Source organism: Lissotriton vulgaris, chromosome 1_1 (assembly GCF_964263255.1).
Source record: "Lissotriton vulgaris chromosome 1_1, aLisVul1.2, whole genome shotgun sequence".
Classification (NCBI taxonomy): domain Eukaryota; kingdom Metazoa; phylum Chordata; class Amphibia; order Caudata; family Salamandridae; genus Lissotriton; species Lissotriton vulgaris.
Window position 1 is genome coordinate 1282758416 of NC_141685.1, and position 16240 is coordinate 1282774655.

General features: G+C 44.7%; 1 protein-coding gene across 1 annotated transcript; it reads left to right on the forward strand.

The window, feature by feature from the left end:
- The first annotated feature begins 1142 nt into the window (after positions 1-1142).
- LOC147749003 (uncharacterized) lies at positions 1143-14486 on the forward strand. Its single transcript, XM_086929361.1, has 3 exons — positions 1143-1569; positions 1850-2578; positions 14236-14486. The coding sequence occupies exons 1-3, from the start codon at positions 1143-1145 to the stop codon at positions 14484-14486; spliced, it is 1407 nt and encodes a 468-aa protein (XP_086785487.1).
- The last annotated feature ends 1754 nt before the right edge of the window (positions 14487-16240 follow it).

The following is a 16240-nucleotide window of genomic DNA, read 5'->3' on the forward strand; positions in this document are numbered from 1 at the left end:
GTTCTTTAGTATATACTGCTAGATTCATCAAAGTCCCGATTTGCGAGTCCTTAATAGCGATTATTAAGGAATCGCTATTAAGGACTTGCAAATCGGGATTCATGTAGAAATCGCAAAATAAATTGTGATTCCTACAGCCTCCTTATTTGCGATTAGCGAATTGCTAATCGCAAATAAGGAATAACTCCCCATTCATTCCTATGGGCCTAAAGGCCCATAGGAATGAATGAGGAGTCAATCCTTATTTGCGATTAGCATTTTGCTAATCGCAAATAAGGATGCAATTTCAAGGGTGCCAGGGGTGTCCAAAGGATACCCTGTAGCACCCCTGAAATGTGAATTTACACTGATCTTGTGCACACACATGTCCAAAGGACATGTGTGTGTGTAACATGCAACTTAGAAAAATGCATTTAAATGCATTTTTCTAAGTTTTCGCTATTTACCACGAGGTTTGACTTCGTGGTAAATAGCGCTCTTAAATTGCGAATTCACAATTTTTAAATGTTTCATGAATAGCATTTAAGGAATCTCTAATAGAGATTCCTTAAATGCTAATCCTCGCAAATTTGCAAATTCTTTATTAGCGATTTTTGCATTTGGGATGATGAATCCCAAATGCAAAAATTGCACTCGCAAAGGGCCAGATTCTCAGAATCTGGCCCTTTTGCGAGCGCATTTCTCTTGATGAATCTGGCTGATGGTGATGGTAGGGTCTTAGACTAGCAGCCAGATTCTTCAATGTCCAATTCTGCGATTTTTAAATTGCAAGTAAATGCGAATCGCAATTTAGAAATCGCAGAACGGCATTCATGATGTTTTGCGATGTAAAAATGCGATTCTCAAGCGATCGCAATTGCCGATTGCGAGAAGTCCGAAATCGGTAAATAATCGCAGAATCGGCCGAAACCCCTGTTGAAATTGCGATTTTGCAATTACCGATATCGCAAATTGCGATCTCGCTAACTGCGAGATCGCAAAAACGGGAAGTCGCATCCTGAGCACAGTGATGACATCACAACCAGGAAGTAGGCAGGTCCCACCCTCATTCAGCAGTGAGAGTCTGAAGCACAGGCAGCAGTACCAGATCTCCCCTCCAGCATTCCAACAGGACCACAGCAGGAGATCCAACAGTGGCAGCCATGGCAGAGGATGCAGCAGGAGCTTCCACCAGTGGGAGGAAACGCAAAATGAAGTTTTCGGAGCAGGAGCTCGAACACCTAATTGAAGGAGTCTCCAGGGATCACAACCGCCTATTTGGCAGAGACTCCCGAAGGGTGCCAGAGGCAGACAAAAGACGCATATGGCTGCGCATCCGGGCCAAAGTTAATGCCGTGGGGGTGACCCAGCGCTCGGTGGACGAGCTGAAAAAGCGCTGGTATGACTTGAGAGGGCGGGCTAAGGAAAAGATTACAGAGAGACTGGGGGAGCAATTGGCGACAGGTGGAGGGGAGGCCACCGTCCCACCGAACACCCCAATGGAGGACCAGGTGGAGGAGACCATCGACCCACAGGCCTGCGTGGGTGTGACCCGGCTTGACTCCTCCCGACCCACCCAAGACACACCAGGTAAGTGCCATGCGACTGCAACCCCCTGTCCCCTAAAATTGTCCATGACTCCAGTGCATCCCATTACAAACCCCAAGCATGCAGTCAATGTAGTGCTCCATAGCGCAATTGCATTGTGGGACATGTAGTCTGCCCACAATTACCAACCTATACCATAGAGCCCCACATGTCCAGTGACAGTCAATCCTGCATGCAGACAAGGAATGGTAGACTGCATGCATGTAGCAAGCCTAACTGTGTACGTAACATGCCACTAATCAACGTCCACTTTACATCACAGGTGGCGCTGATGTCCCCAGCACTGACAGTGAGGCCCTGGTGATTGAGGAGAACATGGAGGACACGGAGGGAGATACACACCATACTCCACAGCCCGGACCCTCAGGGCAAGCTGCAACAACACCGGTCATCCCACCACCCGCCCCTGTGGCCCGTGCCACCCCCGTGACAACAGGCGCTGCAGTCGTACCACGCAGCACACAGCCAGCAGTGCGGCCTGCAACACCAGCAGCAGGTCGCCAACAAACCCGCCGCCCTGCGGCTGTGAGGAGCCAGACGAGCGGTCTGGTAAGGGAGCCGTGCACCAATACATCCAGCGCTGGCAGGGGCAGAAGTGTTAGAGCAGGTGGGCTCTCCATTGAGCGCAGGATGCTGAGTGTTCACCAGACCCAGGCCCGACACCTAGCCGCCATCCACCTCCAACTGGATAAGACGGCACGTAACGTCGCACAAATGACTGCAGCTGTGGAGGCCAACACACAGGCAATGGCCCGTCAGCGGAATGTCAATCGCCGCCGACACCGTCAACTGTTGACCCGCCTGTCGGCGTACACGAGGTCAAACCACATCATTGGTAACGCCACCTCACAGCTATCGCGACGATCCCTGGCCATGCAGGTACAAATGGTGCAGTGCTGCCAGGACGTAGCTACAGCCCTGGAAAACATATCAGTGGCCATGCAGGCATGCAGGCTAGGGGCCATGGCCAGGGGGGGGGCAGACGACAACAGTGAGGCAACATCAAGCCACAGCAGCCAGTCCATACCACCGGTCGTGGCACCCCGCCGCAGCAGCAGGCCCTCTGCTGCCGCACGGCAAAATAAGGAGGAGGACGTAGAGAGGAGGTCTGGGGCAACTACCCGCAAACGCCACTGAACTGTGGTGCATTTGAAAGAGGCCACATGCTGCCACAACAAGCATGCCATTCAGACTCAACAGGACATATGACGCAATATGTCAATCTTTGAACACTTTTCAGAATGCCATGTTTATTGTGCATTAACAGTAACTAAAATTCTGAAAAACGTAAACTGCCTCATGTCATTATTAATGTTGTCATGCATGAGTTGAGTAATGGGTGTGGTGAGTGGGTCCACTAGAAATAGTTCATGCAGATTTCGTTGCGGCGCCTGTGTCCTTCTGCTGGATTCTCCCCGCGTGCGTGACGCACATATGCAGGTGGCCGATTGTCCCCTTCTGACTCACTGCCTGAGATGTCTACAGGTATCCTGCGCTTGGTAGCAATGTTGTGTAGGATAGCACACACGGCCACGATGCGGCAGCAGACCTCTGGATCGTATTTGATGGCCCCACCAGTCTTGTGCAATATGCGGAATCTGCTCTTCAAAAGCCCAAATGTCCACTCAATGCAATTTCTTGTGCGAATGTGTGCTGCATTGTAACGCCGTTGATGTGGTGTTGCTGGGTTGAGGTATGGGGTGAGTAGGTACTCACGGAGAGCGTAGCCGCTGTCACCTGCATGATGGGAGCAGAGGGTGAGTGCCTGTGCAGCGCAGCGTCATTAGCATATTGTACTGTTGTGTGGCATGTGTACTTACCCAGTAGGTGTCCTTCACCAAAGTCTCCCCTGGCCAGTCGTGTGTGGAGGCCACTGTGCCGGAATATGAAGGAGTCATGTGTGCTCCCCAAGTACTGTGCTACTATGTCCGTGATTATTGTCTTTGCATTGCATACCATCTGTATATTGAGGGAGTGGTAGGACTTGCGGTTCCGATACATGTATTCTGTTTGTGCAGGTGGGCAGATGTGGATGTGGGTACAGTCAATGCATCCTATGATGTGTGGAAATTGGGCTACATTGTAAAATTGCAGCTTGGTTTCGTTCAAGTCCTGTTGGCTGGTGGGAAATGAAATGTAGTGGTGTAGGCGGGTCAGCATGGCCTCCAGGAAACTCCTTAGGCAGCGGGACATGGTGGGCTGGGATATACCCCCTGCAACAGCGACTATTCCCTGGAAGCTTCCGGAGGCCAGTAGGTGCAGGCTGCACAATACCTGCACATGTGTGGGGACGGCGTGGGTCCTCCTTGTTGGGTGCTGCAGGAGGGGGTCTAGGTCCCGGATCAGCTTGATTATCATTGCCCCACTTAGGCGGTACTTTGCGTAGATCTGCTCCCTGGTTTGGCCCAGTAGGGTGACCCGCAGACGGAATATCCGATCCTGGATGCGTTGTCTGTTCCGTGCTCGCTGTAGCCTTCGCCGCCTGACCACCATGTAGAGTCCTGGCATTGTGAGAGTCCTGAGGCTCCAGCTGCATGTCCTTAAGTGTGTTTGTTGAAGCCAGCAGCTGTGGGTACTTAGCAATACTTTTTTTCAGATTTTTTTTTCTTTCATGGTTACCACCTGGTTTGGGTTCTCCTTAATTTGCGCGTCGCTATTAGCGATTTTTCATGAATTGCGATAGTGATTTTTTAGCGATTTTGCACTTTTATTCGCAGAAAACCTGCTTTCTCGCTATTACCGATTCGCAGATTGTGTTCTGCCTGGTTTCTGCGAATTTCATAGCGATTTTGCATAAATGTTTAGCGAATTCGCAATTTTGTTTGTTGAATACCTTTTCTACAAATTGCGATCGCAATTGCTTTTTCGCAGCTATTGCGATCGCAATTTGGCTTCATGAATCTAGCTGATAGTCATTTATGTCTACAAGACACCGTTTCTATAGCTAAGAAAGTTGCATTCTGCGGTTATATAGGATCCATATTCCAGCACCAAAAGGAAAGGGAGTTTTGTGAGGAGATCAATCACATTTTTTAAGTTCCTGTCTTTTTCTCTTACATCAAGAACGGACTGGAAAGAAAACTGTGAACCAAATGGTTTATGTGAGGACGTTTATATGCCAATAACTTGAAAGCTTGGATGGCTCCCCATAATACAGTTTTTAGGAAAGGTATCTCCTTATTTGAGGAAAGTGTGTCTACATTAACCAATTTGACAACTGCATATCTATATTGTATATCATGGTTACATGTTGGCTGCTTTCATAGCAAACTTGAATCTGATGTCCTGTTGGATGTGCGCATCCAGTCCTTGTATTTCTTGTCTTCCCTTTACTGGCAGAACCCTTGTATTATCTGGTTTTAACCTTGGCTACTCGCTTAATATTTGACATGGGGAAACAATGTGCATCCAACATAAGAGCATGTTATAAAAAATAAAGATAAATCGCTGAATGAATGCTCGACTCATGTTCTGCATTAAGAATGTGGTGCAACCCTTTCTTTAAAACAAAAAAAGAGGTGAAAACTTAAGGTGCAAAAGGGAGACTGCTTTAAGAAACTAAACTGGATAGAGTTATAAACAAATTGAAAAGCAGACACCAGGGGTGATAAATTCGAACGGTAGTACTGCTTTTTTAACAGTAAACATTATTGCGGCCATTACATTTGTTGCATATTATGTTTAGGACAGAGATGCATGTCCATCTCTGGTAAGTGATTCAATAATCTAAACATTACAAACGCTCATTTGTGAATTAAAAATGTATTCAGTTGCAACAAGGCACTAAGGGGCACATGCATCACGGTACGCTTTTGCGAGTCCTTAATTGCAATTATTAAGGAATCGCAATTATGGACTCGCAATAGCCTGTGCATGTAGGAATCGCTATTAAAATAGTGAATCCGAAACATTCCTTAATTACAAGTCGCAAATTGCGAGTCGCAATTAAGGAATGGCTTCCCATTCATTCCTATGGGCCTACCGGGAATTAGAAATTGCATGCGCAATTTACCAATAGGTACTCGGAAATTGCGCATGCAATTTCAAGGGTGTCAAGAGGACACCCTGTTGCACCCCTGAAATTGTGATGTGCACCCATGTTACACAGACACATGCTCCTAGGGCATCTGTGTGTGTAACCTGAAACTTTGAAAAATGCACTAGTTTCCACTAAATGCCACCTGGTTGAAATAATCGGTATTTAGAGGTCCATAATAGCGAAATCGCTATTTTAAATTCAATCTTGCATTGCATTTAAGGCATCACAATTTGCGATTCCTTAACTGCAATCACAAATTGCAATTTTTGCATTTGGAATGATGCATCCAAATGCAAAAATTGCGGTCACAAAGGAGCAGATTCTGCAAATCTGCCCCTTTGCGAGCGCAATTTCAAATGATGCATGTGCCCTATAGCCCTAATGTGAACAATATTTATTCAGCTAATCTATACTGTTTAAGAACCATAATCCAAATACAGAAAAAGTACCAACGTGCTTATTGTGATATGAAAAAGGTTTTTTGAGAAGTAACATAATAACATAAATTATAATCGCAGATATGTTTCGAAAACACACCTCTAGAGCTATTTTGGTCAATTCCTTTTTCTGAGCACTTGCACTTTTTCAGGTAAGTATGAACAAAACTGTTAAACTCGTATGCTTCCCAACATGTAGTATTCTGTGACTTATGTGGCAAAATATTATTTATTTATGTGCACCATGTATAAATCATGTAGCCTTTTGGACCAGGTGAAAAACCTGTAAAGAAAGATAATGAAATGGCGTATGTATGTTTTCTTTTAGTGAATATCAAGTGGGTACGCTTGTGAAAGGAAACCTTACAACTAAGGCTGCCATTTGTAAACAGTAAAAGATGTCCACCTGTATGATGAAATCCCACACTCCCCCTCCTGGCCGTGAAATCAGAGCCTTCCCTGCAGAAATAAAAATCTGTTCGTGCCACGCCCCCTCAGGAAGAAATTATTACTGTTTGCTGTTTTTATATAAATCGTCCCTCAAACTGTGAGTGTTCCTGGGCCGGTCCCTGTTTTTTGTGTGTTGTATGTTGAAGTCTCTGCTGCCAGGCGAGTGTTGCAGAAAATAGACTTGGCTTCACTATAGTAACTAGCGTCCTTTGTTACCAAACTCCCTGTGAAATCACTGCAGGAATATTAAACTCTGCAGTGGAACATCGACAGGCTTTTAACATAGCCCAGACAACATATGTTGTGTTAAAGCACCTGTTAACGACACATCTGAAAATGCAGAAATAAACGGTGAGTGCATTTGTATAAAAGCATTGCCAATTTCTGTACTACAAAGCCCGGTGTCCGTGAAGCGGGCGCCGCGCTCCCCAATAAAGTAAAATAAAGAAAATAAATAAACAGCGCAGTGTTCCCTGAAGAGGGCGCTGCGCTCATCATTAAAGTTTTTTTTTTTTATGAAACTGAGTGCGGTGTCCCTAAAGCGGGTGCTGCGCTCAGCATGCATTTCTATTTTAAAAAAAATAGGTGAATGACACGTCTCCATTATGCCGTGAGTGCTGTGGGGGTAGGGGGCAGTCGCTTTTAAAGTTAGAGCGGCATAGCGTTCTATACGAAAAGCGGCTGCCATTGTCCTGTGTGGGCACGTTGCAAATACAAAAAAAAAGCAGACACCACCATTATCCACATTAGTCGATAAACAAAATAGTGCTCACCCACTAGATAAAGCTGACATGTAACGAGCCAAGTAAAAGGTGTAGTCCTTAGGGCGGTTACAAATGGAGACAAGAAGGTACCAAGGAGGGACTAACAGGCCCCATAATGAATCGAAAGTCAGCATTCACGAAAGACAATGACAAATAGGGGCGGAGAGTGGGCGGGGCTTCCACTTCATACCCTAATACAGCATGCCTCGCAGAGCGAGCAGCACATGTGCGCTGTCGCTAGGCTCGACCTAACATTTTTTGTCATGATCCTATAGGAGTCCTGCAGGATCGCCAGAAAAACATCTTTTTTTGGGGGGGCCCTGAGGGAGGGGTATTTAAGGGGCAGGGGGGGGGCATCTTGTGCCTCCATCTTCCATCGACTTTTGTAAGAAGCACTACCGCAAAAAACTGCTGAATGGAATTATGCCAAATATGGCAGGAAGCTACATCTTGGTCCACAAATCATGTGTTTTGTGATTTGGTGTAATCTGTTCAGTAGTTTTTGAGAAATTAAGGTTTAAAAAATATTTGTATATCTGGACGGTTGGGAAGAGTCCCTCTAATATAATTTTAAATAATAGAAAATTCTGAGTGGCCCAGGGGGCTTTATTCCCTTGGGCCAATTCGTCCCCTGGGGAGGCATGTTTCCGCGAGAGTGAGCAGTCGTATTGGCTGCCTGTAACTTAAAGAAAATGTTGCAGACAGCCATTACAGGACTCTGGACTGAGCTTAAATCCCCAAAAAATAATTTAAGGGGGCAGGCTAGGGATACCCTGCCGCCCTAGTACCAGTGGGTCATCCCATCCAAAATCTCCAGGAACAAATAAATATATATTTTTTGTAAAAGACACGACCTAGCTTGACTCCAGCAGGATCGCTGTATTAAAAAAAAAAATGTCAGCCATGGGTCGCTGTGAAAAGCTTAGGGGTGGGAGGCACATGACCCCGGTCCTTGAGCCTGTACAGTACCCAGGAACCCCAATCACCTAGGGCTGACATGTATTTTAATAGGGGAGGAAGGCACGCAGCCCCTCTCTCCCAGAGCCACCACAAAGCCAACATTTAAAGGGAGAGGATGTAGCCTACCAGCTAGAGTGATCGACCTTGAAGTTGGGAAACCAGGTTCCAGTCTCAGCAGGGTTGCTCAACATCCTGTGATTCTAGGAAAATCACTTAATTCTCCCTGTGCTTAACAAAAACTGAATGTGTCCATCTATAGCGCAACTGGTGCATATGTAAAGCCTCTGATACCTTTGGGTCTAGTTCACGCTACATAAAACAAGCATAGGTGTGCGCTCCCCTCTCCAAGCCATAAAACCCCCAGACCCCAGGTACTGCTCATATACTGTGTCCAGAGACTACGGGCAGTGTTTTCCCTGCCCTTAGAATCATGTGTAGGGAAGGCAAGTGTGCTCCGACCTGGATAGAGCCTTGAAAAGTCTCCTGCAGGTTGAGAGCAGACTTTTTTTTCCAAACTCATTCACTATTTCCCAGCCTTAGGAAGCAGACACAGCTGCTCCTGATGGGTGGGAGAGATGCCAGCTACCACAGCACCCAGGCTAGGTGCATGCGGGAAGCCGAGAGGCCGTGGGGACCCCGGGGCTCCCCTTCGGTGTCCAACGCACGGTTTAGTGGGTCCCCCTGGGTGCATACCATAGGCCATCGTGGCGAGGAGAGGCTAATGAAAATAATACAAATGGAAGGCACCAGGGTATTGGAGCCCATAGATGGGGTCTCCGGGGTCTTAAAGGCCTGGGGAGATGGCCCATGTGCTTGGGAACTACCCTGTATTGTGAAATCCTTGAGTCAAGTAAGAATTATGGTATCGTGAAATCTTCGAGTCAAGTAAGAATGATGGCACACAAATAAAGAGTTACAGTAATATAGTCTTGATGTTATTAATGCCTGCACCAGCATCTCTTTGAGGAAATGGGCAGAAATGGCGAGATCATTCTAATGGTGCTCAGCAATGGACAGCTGGTAGATGTCAACTGCTAATATGAGCATCAAAGGAGAGCTAATATCCCTGGTATGCACCTGTTACAACGCATTTTTTACTCCGCACTACCACTACAACGCAGGCATTACAACGCATACCGTTACAACGCATTGCGCTGGGGGGCGCTCTAGGATAAGAGGTAAGTTTAATTTACTATCCAACACCTTCCCTAGGGTCCACGGGGACTGGAGTTAGAATAGTAAATTATACTTACCACTATCCAGCACCCCAAAGCGCTATGCGTTGTAGCGGTATGCGTTGTAAATACCGCGTTGTAATGGTATGCGGAGTAAAAGTATGCGTTGTAACGACATACATCCGATATCCCTAGCTTACAGGCTTTCTGAACAGGAGTAGAGAGATTGCTCAGACTGTCCACCATTTGGAGGTCCTCGCATCATAGTGCAAAGGTGACTGCGTTTGTGTTAGGCAGCGCATCGTGCTCTAGCACTGGGAAAAGTAAGGAATACATAATTTGTGCTAAATACAGCACATTCCTACCCTTTCCTTCTAACACAGCACAATAAGGTGACTTGCCGCGCCTTGTTACATATTGATAATTATGGCACTCAGCGTCAAAGGCTGCAGACAAAAGCAAGACTAGTAAAGAAGAGACAGTACGGTCCAGGAATCCCGAGACTGGATATGAATCCCAAGTACGTTTTTGCTTGGAGGAAAGTTGGCTCAAGGCTCTGGACCTCTCAGCCTCTAAAGAACAGCGGTACACAGGGTTTGCAAGCGTTTATTCCTCCATCCCAATCTTTTCATCCATTCCCATCAATGTGCAAATTAGATACAACAGTACCAATTGATTTGTGTGAGCAAAGTTCTTTTTATTAGTATTATCACACGGTTACATCCATTTTTGCTCATTTTTCATTCATCCATTGTGCAGTTGATTCTTACAACAAAGGACAGAACAGCCGACACGTGTTTCGCCCTGTTTGGCGAGTAAAGTCAGGGCTTTCTCAAGGCTGTTAATTGAAAAAAAGAGCAAGTATAAGTGTTAAGTCAGCCAGGCAAAAAGACTGAAAATTCGGATCCAAAAGAATAGAAATGGGTGAAAAGTAAGCCCTAATACCACAACCAGTGCCGTTTTAAAAACGATTTAGAAAAGTCGGGCTTTCTAAAGTTTCATATAAATAGTATAAAAAATCGTGAGGTTTAGGAGCCAAAAGTAGGTGTTTTGGAACCAGAGGTCACGTAAAGTAATTTGAGAAGTCTTTTGAAAGAACTGCAAGATAGGATGTAACCTAAAAAGAAAGGTTCATGCAGTGCCTACAGATGCAAGATGAAAAGGGAGATAGCGTGCTGGCAAGCATCAATTGAGCTTTTTATTTGTGAGTAATTGTGATATGAAAGTAGAAGGTATTAAGTGCACTCTTGATTTAGATATGAAACATTTTCATGCATGGTAGTTATATCAGCATGTAATGACATTAAGGGCCAGATGTAGGAGGCAAATACCGCTCTAGGGAAGTTGTTCCTTCAATGGTCATGAGCTTCAATTGTCGATATACATATTATTATTTGAATATGGTGACAGAATAGTTTGACGCCAATTTTGAAGGAAGATGAGAGTAGACTCCGCGACGCAAGACGTTCGGATGTCCGCAGAATAGTGAGCTGCGTCACAAGCCTTTTAAATATACTCTCCATGAAAGTATCCTCCCGGAAGTAATAAATATTGCATATGTCAAGACCAAGTCTCGCTATTTCAGGAATCAATTTCAACTTTACTCGGGTCGCATAGTTGAGGGCATTACCAACTATCTAGGAGCCAGTTTGGTTGACGGGAGAACAGACAACTATTATCACGCAGACCTGAGTAATCGCTATCATCGCACCCTGTCTTTCACCATGACCCGGTGCCTCTTTACATATATCCTGTTTTAAAATCGGTCATCTTGTATGAAGAGAGTATCAAAGGAATAGGAACTTCCTTGCTTTCACTGTCCCCTGATATCTTTGAGTTGAATCAAAAAAGAAAAAAGGTCCTGAGGAAGGTGGCATAGCCACCGAAACACGCGTCGACCGACCTGGTGCAGGGGTCTCGAATTGCCTTCTGAGACCCTAGTATTGGCATTTTTGATCCTGCCAACTAATACTCAGTGTTCCCTTTTTCCTTTTGATGGTGCGGATTGATTGTAGTATGTATGTGTGAGTGTTAGTGATCTGAGTTGGGTGTTTGATATCAGGTGGTGTTTTCTTAAAATTAAAATTAATTGTATATTATAATTTTGTATATATTTACAATCAATGTTGTGTTAATAATTGCACTTGTTTATAAAAGCAAAAAAATACTCACTTTAAAAATGTATTTATGATGAACTGTCTTTTTTAGAAAAGAAAAATGAGAAACTATATTAAATGAAAATAAAAATAATGATAAAATAAAAATTGTCAAACTATTCTGTCACCATATTCAAATAATAATATGTATATCGACAATTGAAGCTCATGACCAATGAAGGAACAACTTCCCTAGAGTGATCTTTTTCTTTCCCCTCTGTTCCTTGGTCATAATTAATTCTCTGAGGGGGTCCCATCTTTCATGCTGGTAGGCAAATACTGGTCGGTAACGGCCGAAATTCGGTAATTTCGGCCATTACCGACCGGTATTTGGAAAATTAGATGTAGATGGGCATTTTACTGAATCGGTAATTTACCGAATCGGTATTTTAAGAAATCAGTAAATTACCAAGGGCCATATGTACGTGGCAAAATACCGGTCGGTAACGGCCGATTTCGGCCGTTACCGACAGGTATTTGTAATTCCAGATGTAGGGGCCAGAAAATTACCGATTCTGTATATTTACCGAATCGGTAATTTTACCGAATCGGTAAATTACCGATTCGGTAAATGTACAGAATCGGAAATTTGGGATGTAGGTGGCACTGGAAACAGTGCCACAGGCCCTTAGAAAATCGTTATTTACCATGAAATAGAATAGCATGGTAAATAACGATTTTCTGTGTACATGCACATCTGTGCATGTACACCTGTGCCATGTGGCACACATACATGCCCTAAGGGCATGTATGTGTGTCACATTGCACACAAGCCAAAATCAGGGGTGCAACAGGGTGTCAAAGTGACACCCTGTCCCCCTTGACAAATCCGTAAAATTACCGAATCGGTATTTACGATTCGGTAAATGCCATTTACCTACATATGGCCCCAATTCCTTAAAATACCGAATCGGTAAATTACCGATTTTGCTATGTAGGGAGCACTCAAATGAGTGTTTTTCCCCTTTTAGGATTCATTATTTACCAACAACTACAAGTTGGTGGTAAATAATGAAAACCTTGGAAAAAGCATTTTTTTTTGCTTTTCCAACAGTGCCATGTTGCAGACATACATGCCCTTAGGGAATGTATGTATGCAACATGTGCACCCATACACAATTGAGGGATGCAACAGGGTGTCAAAGTGACACCCTGCCACCCTTCAATGTTTCCTCCTTTTACCGAATCGGTAAATACCGATTTGGTAATTGGCATTCATTCCTATGGGCCTCCAGGCCCATAGGAATGAATGGCAATTACTGAATCGGTATTTACCGATTCAGTAATTACCGAAACTTACCAATTCGGTAATTTTTTCGGTAAAAATACCTACATCCCATTTGCCTGTTCTTAAATACCGAATCGGTATGATTCGGTATTTAAGAATCGGTAATCTGGGATTACCTACATCGGGCCCCTAATATCTTGTGCTTAAGGCAATCAAGGTCAAAAAATTACCTGGTTTATAGTCTTTTCTCTTTTACCAGGCAGCAAAGAATCATGTACATTCATAGTCACATGGTGATGTGGCAATAATAATAGGTAGGATAACAAAGAGTTACAAAGAACTGAGTGAGGGAGCAACCACAGAAGAAACTTTTTTTAGGTGTCCGACTGGACAAGGGTCTAGTGGAAAACCCAAAGAGGTCAAAATTAGCTTACGTACCATCTTGCCGGAAGTGGCTGGGATAAAACCTTCCAAGAGGGGCTTATGGTGTTCACAGAAGTGCAGGTGGGCATTAGGAAGGTGGAAGGTGCCGGCAGCAAATGAATACATTTTATAAAAATTCATGACAGTGCAATACCTTCTTTAGTAGGGTTATTGGAGTGGTGAATGCACTTGTAACAATAATTGACTTTGGCCTTATTGACAAGTTTGTTATATGTATTGACTCGTATATGGACAGATCCTTTACATTATAATTCATCCTCCATGTTCTCTCAATCCATTTACAGAAGCGTTTAGATGTGATTAAGGCACTGATTTAAATGTTAGAGGTCTGTATGGTCCTTTACAATAGCGATGGAGTATACATACCACCAACATAACGGTCTGCCTACCAAATTTGTGTTCCAGCGGACGTTAGGTTTGGCTATGTCGGCCGCCATAGTCAAACCTCTCTGAAGCTCTGACGAAGTAAGTACCGTCAGAGAAATGTCTGTATGTTTGCCCACCCAAACAGGCTTTGCAGACATATGAACATTTTTTTACTGTCCGTCACCACCAGGCAATCCCTGGTGGAGAGGGACAATAACTTGCACATAATGCTCCCCCAGTCAAGGGAGATGGCTTCCATGGTAAGTGGAGCATTGCTTTTTTTTACTTTGAAAAAGAAAATCCAGTTTCGTGATTTTAATGTCTTAAAATAAAAATAAAAAAACTGTTTGATACAGGGTCACGTCATGCTGACCCAGCCTCGTAGCCAACAATTATATGCATTGACAGGAATTGCCATGCCAGCGGTTCCTACAGGTGCATTGTGAAATGACTGTCTGATTAGTCATATATACATTTGACTGGCGGTCCCTCCGTTATGGGGATAAAGTAATTTACTCTGTCTCCATGGCAGAACGATAGGCCGTTCATTGATTATAAATTAGGCCCTAAGTCTAAAGTAAATATAGAAGCTGAAGGATTTGAGCCTTGAAGCTTACATGATTTTGCAGGAATTAGGTTACCAGGCGATGACGCCGACGGTGGTGTCGACGACGACGCTGTCAATGACGACGGCTACGATGGTACTGACGTTGAGCTCGTCGACGGAACCGTCGACGATCTGTCCATCGTCGATCCTTTCTCCGACGACGGGGCTTTCGCCTACGACAATTCCTTCGACGACAACGTCGTCGATGACTCAGACGATGGTGCAAAAAGTAAAAAATCTCTATTAAAAGACGCCAAATTACACCGGAAATGACATCTCCGCGGAGGGTGACACCATTACCTCCTGCATTACTATTGGTCGAAGAGTACTCGGATGAGGAAGATAGTCCTCATGGTGATGCATACAGAACATCTCAGCTCCAGGTGAAATACCAGGACTCAGATTCTAATGATTAATACATGGAACAACGGTAACTCCCTCCGAGGGATAGGCCTCAAGAACAATCACATCAAGGCATGGTGTCCATGCCGTCTTCCCTGATAAGTGACTTGCAGATCATGTTGTTGGATTATAGGAGGAGATTTCCATCTCAAGCCTCTGAATCCATGCAACCGCCTCCACTACCACCACCACCGCCAACTCCGTCTACTTCTACGGCTCAACCACCAGAACCTGAACCTTTGGAGGAACAGCAGAATATCATCACGGGGCAGGATGATGATGATTCCTCAGATAGTGAACGGAATGTGGAAAATGTCTGGAATCCGGATAGGGAATGGGATGAATATATCATACCAGATCCCACTTCGCCTTTACCAGATCCTATAGATTCTCCTCAAGCAGACATCGGAGGTTTCCATAATCTTATGGAGAGAGCTTCAAAGAGGTTTGGCCTTCCCATTCTGGTAGTACAATCAGACTGTTGTCTCTATGACTTCAAAGAGCCTTATAGGAAATACATCCGTTCTATCCCCATTATAGAGCACGTATGGAGTGAAGGAATAAAGGTGATGCAGTCTCCAGCTACCGTTAACCCTGTTCTACCGCGACTGGAGAAAACATATAAGGCTTGCCTTGTTGGCCAACCGAAGCCGGACTCCGTTATCCCTCAGGCGGCTCAGAGAAAATCAAAGAACCCATCGGCACCCCTTACCACACCACCAGATAAAGAGGGCAGACGCCTTGACAATGTGGGCAAGAGATTTTCCTCTATGTCCAGCCTCCTGGTTCGAGCCTCCAATGCACTTGCAATTTTGGGACGATATGATTGCCAAATGTGGTGCGATTTGTCTCCTTTTATGGATCAACTACCGGACAGTTCCAAGGCGGATGCGAAGAAGATCCTTGAGGAGGAGGAGCGATCTTCCTCAGAAATTATCGATTGTGCTATGGACATTGCCACAACTGGTTTTCGCACCTTGGCAGGTTCGGCTGTTCTAAGGTTGCAAGGATGGCTACAGGCTACCTGGTTTCGCCCTGAGGTACAAAATACAATTTTGGATTTACCGTTTGATGGAGACATGCTTTTTGGTAAGCATATAGATGACGCACTACAAGACATCAAGAAGGACACAGAAACGGCAAGGTCCTTGGGCACATTTCAATATCGCAAAGTGCCTTTCCGAGGGGCAAGAGGAAAGGGTATTTCTACCTTCAGAGGAGGATACCAACAATGCAGGTAAGAGCGGGGTGGGGGGTGAGGTGGGGGGGACTCTACAGAGGGCGAGGAAACATTAATGTTTTTTAATTTTCCTCGTCATCGTCTGTCAAGTACCCGCCCCATTGCCTCACCGCTCTTACCTGCAGGGGCCGCTCCTGGCTATGTTATACATGCTGTGTGCATATTATTAAAGTATTCAGAGTTATAGTAATGCTATAAAATCTGTTACCATGGGATTCATAGGATATTAATATTTGCTTTTTGACTTGCAGTCATACAAGAGTCAAGTAGAGACTCTAACTCATCTTCTGCACAGAGTAAATAGTGATAATACTTGTGGAAGTTATCCTACTCATAGAAAGTAGGGTTGATAAACATTCTGTTAAGAAACACTTCTCCTTTATGT

What these genes read in the sequence shown, in the direction of transcription:
- LOC147749003 (XM_086929361.1), top strand. Translation starts at nt 1,143, where the DNA reads ATGGCAGAGGATGCAGCAGGAGCTTCCACCAGTGGGAGGAAACGCAAA. An exon ending in ACCCACCCAAGACACACCAG is followed by an intron (nt 1,570 to 1,849) that starts GTAAGTGCCATG and finishes TTTACATCACAG; the next exon opens with GTGGCGCTGATGTCCCCAGC. An exon ending in GGGGGGGGCAGACGACAACA is followed by an intron (nt 2,579 to 14,235) that starts GTGAGGCAACAT and finishes ATGATTTTGCAG; the next exon opens with GAATTAGGTTACCAGGCGAT.